Consider the following 16,742-nt stretch of genomic DNA (forward strand, 5'->3'; position numbering starts at 1 on the left):
AAGAACAACCCCTTGTTTGATTATCTGTATGAAATTCCCTTTAGAAATGATAGCCAACAAATCCAGCTAAAATATTTCTTACTTTTAAGATTGATAACTGTGAATAAGAATGGACATACCTTATATTTAATGGAATTATAAACTTTCATGGCAACGCTGAGGATGTCCAAAGCCAAATCAAAGTATATCTGTATTTGGTTCCCTTCAATGTTTCCAATTCTGACTGGGATAGTCTTGTCAATAGCTAGCAACTTCTTCTCATTCTTTACTGCTCAAATTAACACAAATTACCAAGATTTCAGTAATTATATAAGAACAAAAGACAGAGTGAGGGAGTGTGAAGAAACAGAACATTCAGGCTACATCCACACTATGTCGGATAATTTTGAAAACGAAGCTTTTTCTCTTCGTTTTGACCCGCCGTTCACACTAAAGCGGCGTTTTCATCCCCCAAAAACGGAGATTTTCAGAAACGGTCTCCAGAGTGAATAAATCTGAAAACGCCTAATATCCGTTGTAGTGTGTACGGGTAAACAGAGAGATTTAAAAACGCTGTTATGACAACACCACAACAACAATGCTTTTTCTGCTTCTGCTTGGTACTGCGCAAGCACTGCCGTACGGTTGTTATAAAGCGCAGTCGGTGTGAACGGCGTGAGAGTTAAATTGTAAAGTGAGCTTTTTTGACTATTTAAAAACGGTCATGACGTGCTGGAACAGATGGCCGCAGCGCGGCATTTCGTTATTTTCTTGAACGCAACCCCCCACATAACCTAACAATTTCAGAACAGATGGCAATGAGACAAGCCAGAAGAGTTAGAAATGTACTCACCAAATACTTTTTGACCCATAGCTTACTGAATAAATAAGTATACTCACTTTGCCCTGTTTTCTGTCCTTGCTTGTATGAAGGTGGTTTACCTACTTATGCAAGTACTTCTCTGACAATAGAAGTGTAACAGCCTAATGTAACATTGTATGGAAATACAAGATAACACTGATGCAGACATGCTTTACACATTTAACAAGGTGCTTTATTAATGAAACAGAGTTAGTCAGTTTTTCAATGTTCGTCGTCAGCTGGATCATACTGTCCGTGAACTCGGTTGCCTCCACACGCTCCAGTATTTGTTTTTTTTTAGCTTTAAGTCCTCCTGCACGAGAGCCAAGAGCAATTCGGCTCCAGCCTGGACCGCGACCACTCGGACCTCGACTTCTCAGGCCTTCGGCAGGCCGGAGACACATCCACCTCTGATTCTGACCCCAAATGGAACCACCGCCTCAGGAAAAGGGGAACCAGCCCCCGACGAGCCATGAACTCACTTGCCTCCAACTCCGACCTCAGTTCTGAGGCCCTGCAGGCTACAGGCTCCGCCACCCCCACCTCTGAATCCAGCTCGGACCGAGATCCCGACACTCTCCAAACCGGAACCACTCCTACTGCCGCTTGGTCCCAATCTTTCCACCCAGCAACTCCACAAACTTTCCTCTACCCCTCAATTCCTCATCCCTCCCTAACCCCACTCCCCCTGAACATCCCAACCCCCCTCTCCCTCCTGATACCTTCCACTCTTCACCATCCTCCGACCCCAGCCCAAACCCTTGCCGTGTCTTCACCATCCCCTCTGACCTTCCCCTCTCTGATGCAGAACGTTCTGTCCTTAGCAAGGGCCTCACTTTTGTCCCCCTCCGTCCACACCTCAGTGAGTTCCGTACCCACCATGACACTGAACTCTTCTTCCGTCGCCTACGTCTCCGAGCCTACTTCTTTGGCAAGGATTCACCTCCCACTACAGATGATCCCTTCTCCTGTCTTCAACCCTCCTCCTCCTCCTGGACACCCCGCCCGGGCCTTCTACCTGCACTCGATCTCTTCATCTCCAACAGTCGCCGAGACATCAACCGTCTCAACTTCACCACTCCTCTCTCCTGTTCCAACCTCACTCCCTCTGAACACACTGCCCTCCACTCTCTCCACACTAATCCCAACCTCACCATCAAACCTGCTGATAAAGGTGGTGCCATAGTAGTCTGGCGGACGGACCTCTACCTCACTGAGGCAAAACGGCAGCTCTCTGACACCTCCTCTTACTTACCACTGGAACAGGACCCCACCAAAAAACATCAAACCATTGTCTCCCGCAGCATCACCACCCTCAACAACTCCAGAGACCTTCCACCCTCAGCCGCTAAACTCATTATTCCCACACCCCATACTGCTCGGTTTTACCTCCTCCCAAAGATACACAAGCCTAACTGTCCCGGTAGACCCATAGTTTCTGCCTGCTCCTGTCCCACGGAACTTGTATCTGCCTACCTGGACTCCATTTTGTCACCCATAGTTCAGTCCCTCCCCACCTACATCCGGGATACATTCCATGCCCTACACCTCTTCAATAACTTCCAATTCCCCGGTCCCAACTGCTACATTTTTACTATGGATGTCCAATCCTTATACACCTCCATTCCCCATCAAGAAGGCCTCAAAGCCCTCCGCTACTTCCTGGATAATAGACCTCACCAGTTCCCCACCACCACTACCTTTCTCCGGTTGGCGGAACTGGTTCTCACACTTAATAGCTTCTCTTTTGGCTCTTCCCACTTCCTTCAGACTAAGGGTGTAGCTATGGGAACTCGCATGGGACCCAGCTACGCCTGCCTCTTCGTTGGTTACGTGGAACAGTCTGTGCTCCAAACCTATTCTGGTACTGCTCCCCGACTTTTCCTTCGGTACATTGACGACTACATTGGTGCAGCTTCCTGCACCCATGCTGAGCTCATCAATTTCACCGACTTTACTTTAAACTTCCACCCAGCCCTCAAATTCACTTCCTCCATCTTGGACACTTCTCTCCCCTTTCTCGATGTCTCGGTCTCCATCTCTGGAGACAGACTGTCCACTGACATCTTCTACAAGCCCACTGACTCTCATAACTACCTCGACTGTACCTCTTCCCACCCCGCCACATGCAAAAATGCCATTCCCTATTCCCAGTTCCTCCATCTCCGCCACATCTGCTCCGAGGATGAGGCTTTCCGTTCCAGGACATCTCAAATGTCCTCTTTCTTTAAGGATTGTGATTTCCCTTCTACCATCATCAATGATGCCCTCACCCGTATCTCCTCCATTTCCCGCACTTCAGCCCTCACCTCATCCTCCCGCAACCACAACTGGGACAGAGTTCCCCTTGTCCTCACCTACCACCTCACCAGCCTCCAGATCCAACACATTATCCTCCGCAACTTCCACCACCTTCAACAGGACCCCAACACTAAGCACATCTTTCCCTCTCCACCCCTCTCCGCTTTCTGCAGGGGTCGGTCCCTCCGCGACTCCCTTATCCGCACATCCATCCCCACTGATCTCCCACCCGGCACTTATCCCTGTAAACGTAAGTGCTACACCTGTCCCTACACCTCATCTCTTGCAACTATTCAGGGCCCCAAACAGTCCTTCCAGGTGAGACAACGCTTCACTTGTGAGTCTGTTGGGGTCATCTATTGCATCCAGTGCTCCTGGTGCGACCTCCTCTACATCGGTGTAACCTGACGCAGATTGGGGGACCACTTCGTCGAGCACCTCCACTCCGTCTGCCACAACAGACAGGATCTCCCGGTAGCCACCCACTTCAAATCTGCTTCCCATTCCCATTCAGATATGTCCATACATGGCCTCCGCTACTGCCATCATGAGGCTAAACTCAGGTTGGAGGAGCAACACCTCATATACTGTCTAGGTAGTCTCCAGCCCCTTGGTATGAACATAGAATTCTCCAGCTTCCGGTAATTCCCTCCCCTTCCCTTCCTCTATCCTTATTTCACTCTACCCCCCCCCCCAAGCTCCCTCATGGTTCCGCCTCCTTCTTCTACTACCCACTGTTTTCAGGGCTATGACATCAATGCTTCCCCTCCCCCACCCCTTTGTCTTTCAAATTACTGGTCTTTCAACTGAAGCTACAAGCATTCTTCAAATCTTTCCCCATCTTTCATTCTTCAGTCCTGACTAAGGGTTCCAGCCTGAAACGTCGACTCATCGTTTCTAACTGATGCTGCCCGACCTGCTGAATTCATCCAGCGTACTGAAAGTGTTGCTTTGATCACAACATCTGCAGATTATTTTGTATTAGCAATTCCTTTGAAGTTTTTCTACTCTGTAACTGGACAAACGCGCACTAAGTATACCGTTTCCTCTTCACTTGTTTTCTGTGTGTTCTGCGCGTGCCCAGTTGAGGAGATTCGCCCAAATATCCGTGTTAGTGTGGACAGAGATATTTTGAAAAACGCTGTACGCCTGTCGTTTTTTTACTCGAAACCAGCGTTTTCAAAATTATCCGGCGTAGTGTGGAAGTAGCCTTAGGTAGTCTCATATGTTAATCTCACCTTCCCTGAATTCAGATTACCAAACAATTTATTGATCTTTCTCTCTCTCACACAACAAAAAGCAAAAAAAACTGCACATAGATGTCACCTGACCTGCTGGAGATAATCAGCAAGTCAGGCAACATCAGTAGAAAGAAAATGTTCACATTTTAGTTTGATGACCTGTCATTGTTCCTAGAAAAAGGAAATAACAATTGTATTTGAGTAGCAGGAAAATAATGAGTGTAAGAGAACAAAATTAATGGGTAAGTATGAGACCAAGAGTCCAAATAATGTAATTGCTGTTGATGCCACCCAAGGGAGAAAAGCAAATGCTGATAAATATGTTAATAAATTATGATCTACCTATTGAAATTGCAAAGGGTAATTAATAAGAGAAGGGAGAAAAACCAACAACTGTAGATTGCCATGAACAGCAATTACTGGTAATCTGAAAGAAAACAGAATGCTGGATATACGTAACAGATCAAGCAGCATCCGAGGACAGAGAAAAAACTAAGTCAATGTTACAGCTGGATGTTCTTGCATCAGATCTGGCCAGTTTTGACATAAACAGACTGACCGTCTGAAATTGCTGAATGTAATATCAAGTCCTGAGGGCTATAGTGTAACAGAAGTTCGTTTATTTTGAGCTCTATTGGATTAGTACAGGAGATCCAAGACAAAAAGGTCAGAGTGACAGAAAGATAAAGAATCAAGATGACAAGGAACTGAAAACTTAGGATCACCTTTACAGATTGCATGAAGGAACTCAATCTGCACTTAGTTTTTCGTTGTAGAGGAGATCACATTGTGAGCAGCTAATGCAATATGTTCAATTGAAATAACAATTTAAGAGGAAGGACTGTGTAGGTCCTTGAATGGTGAAAAGAAAAGAGGCAAGAGGACATGTGTTATGTCTTCTGCAGCTGCATGGCAAAGTGCCATTAAAAGGAATGTGGCACTTGGAGGTTGTTGTGCAGAAAGCAGTCCTCTCAGAATGCTAAAAAAAATGGGGAGGGGAGGATGTGCCTTCGAATGGTATCCTTTTGAATATGTCAGAAACTACAAAAGATATTGGCGAGGATAAGAGAAACCCTATCCTTGCTTTGAGTCAGAGAAAAGGTGAAAGCCACTAGTAGGAAATGGAGAAGACACAGTGAGAACCCCGTCAAGTATGGAAGAGAGAAGACACAGTGAGAACCCCGTCAAGTATGGAAGAGAGAAGACACAGTAAAGCAAAAGATAATTCTCAGAGCACTGATGCGAAATGTCGTATCATCAGAACAGATATGACAGCCAGAAAATGGAATGGAGTCGAGAACAGTCCTCCCAAAAAGCAGGGTAGGTGAAGGGGCAATCAACTTGGCTGCGAGTGTGTATCAGCTATTGGCCTCTGCTAGGTGGTGCAATGGTGTCGCAGGTAATGTTGGTGGTGCACGGCTCCAGGTATGTAGATTTGATCCTAAACCCCTCCCGCAGTCTACATCCAGTTTGCATGTTCTCCCTGTAACCATGTGGGTTTCAAGTGGCTACACTAGTACCCTCCCAGGCCAAATTGCTAGGTTAATTGTCTATTATCCCTTGTGTGGCAGGAAAATAAGATGGCAGATAATGGCCATGTGACAGAAAAAGGGAAATGGGGTAGATGGGGAATGTGATTGATCTGTGTGAGCCAGCAGAGACTCAACGGGTCAAATAACCTCTTTGAATGTCTTAAGAAACAGTGAAAAGTATAAACTATGAGTTGGAGATAGAAAGATTAAGAAAAGAGAGAGAAGAACAATTTGGGACCAGGAAACTGTGGAAGTCAAGGAGAACATCAAAGGTGTCATGGATATAGTAGTAAAAGTCTGGGCAAGGGAGAAAGAATAAAGTAGGAAGGAATAAGTTCTGTGCAACAAACAGACAGTGTAGATCTTGGGAAAGGGGGCAGAAGTGGTACATACATGGCTGGGAACAAAGAGAGTGGAAGACATGAAGGGAAAATCTCAGAAATAATGGCCTCATATTCAGTGGCAGCATCACTATTCAGTCGGAGGTAAGAGAAGATGCCAGACAGCTGATGTTCCACTTTTGTAGAGTAGCAGTGACTTTACTGAACTACAACAGCACCACCCATGCCAGTAGACTTCACAACAACAGTGTCATTGGACCATAGTGATCAATGCTACACGCTCTGAGGAGGTTAGGTTAGGTTAAAGTGAGTAAGAGCAGTGGTAAAGTTCAAAGATGCATTGGCAGTTAGCACTGAAAAGGTTAAGAAAGGGTAAGAGGCTAGTAGGAGGAGTGCAGATGGATCAAAAATTCTGAAGATGAGAGAAAAGCTTAATAAGAGGAAATTAAACCTCCAAGTCATGAAATGGGCCCAGACATAAAGCTGGCATAAGAGTTCAAAGTTATATAAAACTCTCTTTCCTATTTAACTTTTATCTGAAGTATTAATTCAACTACCCTAACAATGATAGGAGAAATTCCATAGATACTGGAATTCCAAACAATACACACAAAGAAATGGAGGAACTCAGCAGGCCAAGCAGCATCTATGGAAAAGAGTAAACAGTTGATGTTTCGGGCAGAGACCTTTCAGCAGGTCCTGACGAAGGGTCTCAGCCCAAAACGTCAAAACATTTTCCACAGATGCTGACTAGCCTGGTGAGTTCCTCCAGCATTTTGTGTGTGCTACCCCAACAATGAAGTGATTCCACAACCTATGAACTAACTTTTCAAAACTCTACAGCTTGTGTTCTCGATATTTATTGCTTATTTATTGTTATTATTTTTGATTTATTTTCTTATTGTAGTTGCAGTTTGTTGCCTTATGCACATTGGTTGTTTTGTCCATCTTTGTCATGTGTGATTCTTTATTGATTCTATTATGTTCCTTTCTATTTACTGTGAATGCCCACAAGAAAATGAACATCAGGGCACTATATGGCGACATACATGTACTTTGATAATAAACTTAATTTGAACTTTGAAATTCTGTTACTCCCTTTGCAAAATGTTGCCTGACCTGTTTATCATTTCCTATATTTTTTGTTTTTATTCAAAATTTTATGTCTGTTTTTCTTATACTTCCCTGCATCAATTTGCCTTTCCCAAACTCTGCAATCTGTTCAAAAATTGTGTCACCAATTTATAAGCGATCTTCAAATTTTGGTTTCTTGCACATTTCTGGTTTTCTTTGCTTCACTGGCTACTTAAGAACAAGACAAAGGAAATTTATCCCCTTCACCTTCTTCATTTCTCCTGGCACTGCCAATCGGGCTCTTAAAATATATCTCTTTGCTTAAAGTTTGGTTTGCTAGTACCTTCCTATAGTTCAGTGCGGGATTTTTTCTTGTTAACAGTCTTGTGAAATGCTTTGAATTATTTTACAATGTTAAATGTGCAAATTAAATGTATCACCTAAGCAAATGTACTCACAGAAAAAGATTACAGAACTGAATAAAGAATCTTCAGCTGTTCCACTGATTATAGATTTCATGCTTATTGACACAAACACTGATTATAAACGTAGAAGCACAATGAAATCCATATTGAAACATTGGCAAAATAAGCCCTAACCACAAACAGATGAAGCAAACTTTGACAAGCAGCTAAAACCACTCTTCTAACTTAACCATCCATTAAAACTTTTCAGAATCTTCATAAACATTCCAAAACTGAACAATTAAAAACATTGAAATAATATTAAAGACACCTAGAAATACCAACTTTGACCTTTGTATTTTGCAGCAATCCTATACCGAAATGCCACATAGTACCTGCGAAGATTGTTTACGCGCCTGGCTAAGAAGAAAAAGACATAAATTTTGTTTCCTTTTTCTGGTTAGCATGGTATAACTGGTGATGCGGCACAAGAATTATTGCTGGAGCCTTAACATTTTGCAATTTACAACAATGACGAATGAAAGCTCTAGAAATATGGTTGCTAAATTTGCTGATGTTACGAACAGAGGCAGGACAGTCAGGTATAAAGCGGTGCTAGGAATCTACAAAGATTATAGATAAGTAAATGGGTGAAGATCTGACAGAGAAGTATAATGTACAAAAGTATAAAATATTCCTTTTAGTAAGGTAATTATAAAAACATTATTTAAATTGTGTAAATTGTATAGCTCTTTCGTGCCCCAGAGCCTGCTTTGCAGAAAGTGAGTACACAGGCACAGCAAATAATTAGGAAAACAAACAGAATGTTACTGTTTATCATGTGGGAATTGAGTACAAGCTAGAGGGAGGATATGCATAAATTAAATGGAGTATTGGTGAAACAACATCTGGGATACTGTCTATGGTATTGAGATTGTTATTTAAGGATGCTAGTACAATAGAATAATTTAATTTAAAACATACAGTGGCATGCAAAAGTTTGGGCACCCCGGTCAAAATTTCTGTTACTGTGAATAGCTAAGTGAGTAAAAGATGAACTGATTTCCAAAAGGCATAAAGTTAAAGATGACACATTTCTTTAATATTTTAAGCAAGAAAGCTTTTTTATTTCCATCCTTTACAGTTTCAAAATAACAAAAAAAGGGCCCGAAGCAAAACTTTGGGCACTCTGCATGGCAGTACTTAGTAACACCCCCTTTGGCAAGTATCACAGCTTGAAAGCGCTTTTTGTAGCCAGCTAAGAGTCTTTCAATTCTTGTTTGGGGAATTTTCACCCATTCTTCCTTGCAAAAGGCTTTTAGTTCTGTGAGATTCTTGGGCCGTCTTGCATGCACTGCTCTTTTGAGGTCTATCCACAGATTCTCAATGATGTTTAAGTCAGGGGACTGTGGGCGATGGCAAAACTTTCAGCTTCCGTCTCTTGAGGTAGCCCATTGTGGATTTTGAGGTGTGTTTCTGTTCATTATCCTGTTGTAGGAGCCATCCTCTTTGCATCTTCAGCTTTTTTACAGATAGTGTGATGTTTGCTTCCAGAATTTGCTGGTATTTAATTGAATTCATTCTTCCCTCTACCAGTGAATGTTCCCCGTGCCACTGGCGGCAACACAAGCCCAAAGCAAGATCGATCCACCCCCATGCTTAACAGTTGGAGAGGGGTTCTTTTCACGAAATTCTGCACCCTTTTTTCTCCAAACATACCTTTGCTCATTGTAGCCAAAAAGTTCTATTCAAAAGGTTCAAAGGAATATCTAAACAAGCCTGATGCATATTGGAAACAAGTCCTGTGGACTGAAGTTAAAATAAAGTACTTGAAAGTAGGTACAGAGGAGATGTCAGGGGTAAGTTTTTTACGCAGAGAGTGGCGAATGCTTGGAATGGGCTACCGGCGGCGGTGGTGGAGGCGGAAACAATAGGGTCTTTTAAGAGACTCCTGGATGGCTACATGGAGCTTAGGAAAATAGAGGGCTATGGGTAAAGCCTAGGTAGTTCTAAGGTAGGGACATGTTCGGCACAGTTTTGTGGGCCGAAGGGCCTGTATTATGCTGTAGGTTTTCTATGTTTATATGTTTCTAATTATCTTTCAGTGTCCAAAATCAAAGTTTGATATAGCTCAAATTAGGTTGCTTCAAGACACTTCCCAGTTCCATAACTGAACTTCTTGGAAGAAATTATGGAGATGAAGTTCAATATGGAGAACCACTGCTTGTTCGCTTTGGAAATGAAAAAGACTAGTCAGATCAAGTTCTTAAAGATGGGAGCCTAGCAGGTGGTAAGGAGCAAAGATAGGCACAAATCACCAGATGTTAGTGAGGAAATGCTCAAAAAGTTAAACCAGCAATATTGATCTAACAGAAAATTAATCATGTACAAAGGGATGAATAAAATGCACGTTTACTTTTGTGGACAGCTTTTTTGATGCATTATATTTATTTACAGTTCAGACAAGGACTATTCTCCAGTGTACAAGACACTGTTTCCGTGCGAAAAGCCCCTCTCTTGTTGGGGATGAATTAATCCAGTTTATGACAACTTCAAATCAGCATAAGGGAACAATTTAGTCATTTTAACCACCAGTATTAGTGAATAAGATAGAAATCCATCCACCATATTCTGCAATCTTAAATCAGTTTTACCTTCAACAGAATAACTTTTCACTTCATCTTCAGGCAAACAAACTGTCTCCCACATTGGTTCCTAGAATTAAAGGAAAGAAGTACCCATTCGTGTCGAGTTCTAAAATATTAGAAATTCTCTCGAATAATAAACTGTGAAATTGCAAACCATACCATTCTTTCAAAACATTGATATAACCCTTTAGAATCTTATTGCTCCTCAAAACGTCCATTTTTAATCTGCTGAATTGCACTTAACTTTTTGAAACACTTTTATGCTGTACAACCTCCAATGGCAAATGAAGTGCAAATGATGAAAATCTAGAATGATGAATGGAAAATGCTGGATAATCAAAAGTTCAGACAGCATCTGCAGAAAGAGAAATCAGCCAGAGACTCTGTGCTGTCCAACCTGTTTAGCATCTTGACAATTTTCTGTTTTTATCTTAACTATTAAGCTTTGTGTATGATTGCTTCCACCATTTGAGATCAAAGATGTTCATAAAACTACCTGTTATTTATATCATTCTTAATGCACAAATGTAGGAAACTCTGTTTAACAGATTTTTTCTAGCACTTTTTCTAAAAATCTACAATGACCTAATTGAAGATTTATACAGCGATTAATGTTCCATTTAAAAAAAACCTGCTCAGATTCATGTGGTTATGAAAACCTCCTGTGATCCCCTTATCATATATTGTACCTATGTCTCCTTCATTTTATGCTTTGAAACAAACGAAGGTTTGTCAATGTATCAATGAAACAAGCTCCACCACTTTTTACAAGTTAAAGTAAATCCTAGTAGAGCGCAGGAAGGTTTAATTTGTGCATGAATGGAGCACAGCTGGCAAAAAGAGAACTCACACTGTTCTGGTATTCTCCTCCCATTATTGACAGATTATACCAATAGTAAGATGATGAAACACAGAATCAAAGCTAGTCTCAGCATCCTAAATTTACTGGCATTATCTATGTGGGTGGTGTATATTAGTAGCTCTGGGAGTAGGTTTGTGTGGGCAGATGTCTAAAAATATAAATAAAAGCTGCAAGGACCAAATGACCCTCAAGCTATCACAGCATTCAATAAGCTCATGGGTTGTTTAACTTTGGCATTGACTCTGTTTTCCTATGTGTTCTCCATATGATCATGTTGCACACTCACTGGAAATTAGTATCACATTTTTCCAGAGGGACCAATTCAATAGACAATAGACAATAGGTGCCAGAGTAGGCCATTCAGCCCTTCGAGTCAGCACCGCCATTCACTGTGATCGTGATTGATCATCCACAATCAGTACTTTTCCTGCCTTCTCCCCATATCCCTTGACTCCACTATCTTTAAGAGTTTTATCTAACTCTTTCTTGAAAGAATCCAGAGAATTGGCCTCCACTGCCTTCTGAGGCAGAGCATTCCACAGAACCACAACCCTCTGTGTGAAAAAGTTTTTCCTCAACTCCGTTGTAAATGGTCTACCCCTTATTCTTAAACTATGGCCTCTGGTTCTGGACTCCCCCAACATCGGGAACATGTTTCCTGCCTCTAGTGTGTCCAATCCCTTAATAATCTTATATATTTCAATCAGATCCCCCTCATCCTTCTAAATTCCGGTGTATACAAGCCCAGTCACTCCAATCTTTCAACATATGACAGTCCCGCCATCCCAGGAATTAACCTCGTGAACCTACGCTACACTCCCTCAATAGCTAGAATGTCCTTCCTCAAATTTGGAGACCAAAACTGTACACAATATTCCAGGTGTGGTCTCACCAGGGCCCTGTACAACTGCAGAAAGACCTCTTTGCGCCTATACTCAACTCCCCTTGTTATGAAGGCCAACATGTCATTAGCTTTCTTCAGTGCCTGCTGTACCTGCATGCTTACTTTCAGTGACTGATAAACAAGGACACCTAGATCTCGTTGTACTTCCCCTTTTCCTAACTTGACACCATTCAGATAGTAATCTGCCTTCCTGTTCTTGCCACCAAAGTGGATAACCTCACATTTATCCACATTAAACTGCATCTGCCATGTATCTGCCCACTCACCCAACCTGTCCAAGTCACCCTGCATTCTCAAACATCTTCCGCACATTTCACACTGCCACCCAGCTTTGTGCCATCTGCAAATTTGCTAATGTTACTTTTAATCCCTTCATCTAAATCATTAATGTATATTGTAAATAGCTGTGGTCCCAGCACCGAGCCTTGCGGTACCCCACTAGTCACTGCCTGCCATTCTGAAAAGGACCCATTAATCCCTACTCTTTGTTTCCTGTCTGCCAACCAATTTTCTATTCATGTCAGTACCCTACCCCCAATACCATTTGCTCTAATTTTGCCCACTAACCTATGTGGGACCTTATCAAAGGCTTTCTGAAAGTCCAGGTACACTACATCCACTACATCCAAGTCCATTTTCATAGTTACATTATCAAAAAATTCCAGAAGATTAGTGAAGCATGATTTCCCCTTCGTAAATCCATGCTGACTCGGACCTATCCTGCCACTGCTATCCAAATATGCCGGTATTTAATCTTTTATAATTGATTCCAGCATCTTCTCCACCACTGATGTCAGACTAACTGGTCTATAATTGCCTGTTTTCTCTCTCCCTCCTTTCTTAAAAAGTGGGATAGCATTAGCTACCCTCCAATCCACAGGAACTGATCCTGACTCTATAGAACAGTGGAAAATGATTACCAATGCATCCACGATTTCTAGAGCCACCTCCTTAAGTACCCTGGGATGCAGACCATCAGGCCCTGGGGATTTATCAGCCTTCAGTCCCATCAGTTTACCCAACACCATTTTCTGCCTGATGCGAATTTCCTTCAATTCCTCTGTTACCCTAGGTCCTCTGGCCACTATTACGTCTGGGAGATTGTTTGTGTCTTCCCTAGTGAAGACAGATCCAAAGTACCTGTTCAGTTCGTCTGCCATTTCCTTGGTCCCCATAATAATTTCACCCGTTTCCGTCTTCAAGGGCCCAACTTTGGTCTTAACTAATTTTTTCCTCTTCATATACCTAAAGAAGCTTTTACTATCCTCCTTTATATTCTTGGCTAGCTTACCTTCGTACCTCATCTTTTCCCCCCAGATTGCCTTTTTAGTTATCTTCTGTTGCTCCTTAAAAGTCTCCCAATCCTCTGGCTTCCCGCTCATCTTTGCTATGTTATACTTCCTCTCTTTTATTTTTATACTGTCCTTGACTTTCCTTGACATCCACAGTCGCCCCTTACTTCCCTTAGAATCTTTCTTCCTCTTTGGAATGAACTGATCCTGCACCTTCTGTATTATTCCCAGAAATACCTGCCATTGTTGTTCCACTGTCATCCCTGCTGGGGTATCTTTCCAGTCAACTTTGGCGAGCTCCTCCTTCATGGGTCCACAGTCCCCTTTGTTCTACTGTAATACTGACACTTCCAATCTTCCCTTCTCCCTCTCAAATTGTAGATTAAAACTTATCATATTATGGTCACTACCCCCTAATGGCTCCTTTACCTCAAGTTCCCCTATCAAATCTGGCTCATTACACAACACTAAATCCAGAATTGCCTTCTCCCTGATAGGCTCTAATACAAGCTGCTCTAATTCAACATGGGAATGCCATGTATCAGTTCTTTAACAGAAAGTTACAAAAGGCTGGATAAGAGAAGGAGCAAAATTTTGGCAAAGAGATCATTTTAGTATAAAGGAGCATGACAGCAGAATTAAATATACAACATTTCAGAGTTGTTAAAGCACATAAGGCCATTCAGCCCAAGTACCTACTAGCTGTCATGAGCTGTCACAGAAGCAGTCAAGTATAGAACACAGAACAGTACAGTAGAGAAACAGGCCTTTTGGCCCACAACTAGTAATTAAATGCCCAATTAAACTAATTCTTTCCACCTAAGCATATTCCTTCATTCTCTGCACATTCATGTGACTATCTTAGTCACATCTATCATATTTGTCTCCAATGCCACACTTGGCAGTGCATTCCAGGCACCCACCACCCTCTATGTGAAAAACATGCTCTACACATCTGCTTTAAACACCCCTCTCACCTCAAATGCATTCCCTCTAGTATTACACCTTTCAGCCCCAGGGAAAAAGATGCCAGCTGTCTACTCTATCTATGCCTCTTATAACCTTATATGTATCAGGGAGATTTAAAAGAAACTATTTTGTTGATGGAATAGTAATCCAGATTATTAATCTACCATTTGAAAGTACACATTCAAATTCCACAGCTGAGGAACACAAATACAGTAAATCTGCAATTAAAAATAAAGCTACAACCAGTGAAGGTGGCTGTGAAACCACTAGACTATCAAAAACAATGCATTCATAAATAAATTTTAGTAAAGAAAATCTGTTATTCTTCATTTATTCTAATATAGTTTGAGATCCAAATTAATAAGCCTCATCCTGAACCACCCATTAACATGAATTATGAAAGACTGTAGTTGTAACAAAGCTGTTAGAAAAAAATAATAAAGATGAACCACTGATGAAAGTACTGGACTTAAAGACATAACTAGTATATTTGACTCTTTTAAGTTTTCCAGGGTAGCTGAAGGTGGCAGAGTTGCATGTCAGATTAGTCACACTAGATGTGAGAGCACAGTGGTATAGTCAGGAGGGAGCAGACCAGGAAGTTCCCTTCATTGATCCTAGATCCCCAATGAAGTCTACACCATCAGATCAAATTTGGGTGAATTTTTTTTTGTTTTACTACATTCATTCAGTTTACGAATTTGTATTCCTCAATGTTGAAATCACTTTGAACAAACTCTAAGATTTCAGGAATGCATCCAGGGCTGACAACTTTGACATCCACCATCCAGAATGCCTTGGTAGGCAGGATAGCATCTTGCTGAGGAACTGGTATCCTGAAAAGATAGCTGCCAATCTGAGTCCAGATAAAACAGTCAGAAAAACAACTCACTTGACCTGAACCTCACAAACTTATGTGCAACTATACATGTATCCATAACAATAATGGTTAAGAGTAACCAATGCCTTTGTGGAGGCATGGTCCTGCTTTCATTCTGAAGACGATGTCTATCCAGTTGAGAGACCTAATCACTGTGCTAAAAGGAATAACTTCATGGCAAAACTGGCAGCTTAAAACCATACAGATTGTAAAGTATGCGCACCCTGAGCAACAAGGATTATATATCAACATAACCCTGACCCTCATAGCTTAGGACAACCCTCACCTTACCATTCTGATTAAGTAAAGGGACACGCCTTGCTTCAATGCTAGACGTATCTTAAAATAAGTTACCAACACAGTGGTGCTACGACATACTGTAAGCCTATCAGCATGAGGTATTTGACAGACAAGCACAATATTTGACATCAGCAAGCTCTGCAGTCTCTTCAGATTCTCAGCATCACAGGTGACAGTCTTCTGCCAATTTAATTTACTTTGCATGATGCCATAAATGGATGTATGGTTGGGTACAACGAAGGCTATGGAACGAAACAACATCTTATACTCGGCACTGCAGTCAAGTCACAACTCCTGCAACTACATTAGAACAAAGAACACAACAGTACAGCACAGGGACAGGCCATTTGGCCAATAATGCTGGGCCAAGCCAGCTAAAACATAAACAAAACAAGAACCCAAAAGTAAATCTCTCCCACCTACACAATATCCATATCCCTCCATCTTCCTCATATTCATGTGCCTATCTAAACATCTCTAAAACTCCTCTAATGTATTTCCCTCTATCACCAAACCAGGCAGTACATTCCAGGCATCCACCACTCTGAGTAAAAAACATACCCCTCACCTCCCCTTAGAACCTACTCCCTTTCGCTCCCCAATTCATGCCCTCTGATATTAGACATTTCTACCCTGGGAAAAAGGTACTCCCTGTCTACTCTATCTATGCCTCTGATAATCTTATTTATTTTTTATTTATTGACATACAGCGTGGAGCAGGCCCTTCCTGCCCTTCAAGACATGCCACTCAGCAATCCCCCAATTTAATCCTAGCCTAATTGTGTGACAATTTACAATGATCAACTAACCTACCAACCGGTACATCTTTGGACTGTGGGAGAACACCCACGCGGTCACAGGGAGAAAATACAAGCTCTATTAGAGGCAGCGGCAGGAATTGAACCCAGGTCACTGGTACTGTAAAGCACTGTGTCAACTACTATGCTACCGTGCCGCCCTTTATAAATATCTGTCAGACCTCTCTTCAGCCTCCACTGCTTCAGAGAAAACAACTCAAATTTGTCCAGCCTCTCATGATAGCATATGCTCTCTAAACTGGGCACCACCCTGGCATCTACATCAACGAAGCTGTGGTGGAGTGTGTATCAAGCTTCAAATTCCTTGCTGTCCACATTTCTGAGGATCTCACCTG

The 16,742-nt window shown here is 42.0% G+C and overlaps 1 protein-coding gene across 1 annotated transcript in view; it reads right to left on the reverse strand.

Moving 5' to 3' along the window:
- The window catches only part of LOC134336900 (synaptonemal complex protein 2-like), a 293,594-nt gene extending 293,440 nt beyond the window's left edge, over window positions 1-154 (reverse strand). Inside the window, exon 1 of the mRNA XM_063031521.1 lies at window positions 120-154. Coding sequence (XP_062887591.1) covers window positions 120-149 — 30 coding nt within the window. The 5' untranslated portion in view covers window positions 150-154. The remainder of the gene's footprint in view (window positions 1-119) is intronic.
- Between the last annotated feature and the right edge of the window lie 16,588 nt (window positions 155-16,742).

This window comes from Mobula hypostoma, chromosome 2, assembly GCF_963921235.1.
Source record: "Mobula hypostoma chromosome 2, sMobHyp1.1, whole genome shotgun sequence".
In the NCBI taxonomy this organism is placed as follows: Eukaryota; Metazoa; Chordata; class Chondrichthyes; order Myliobatiformes; family Myliobatidae; genus Mobula; species Mobula hypostoma.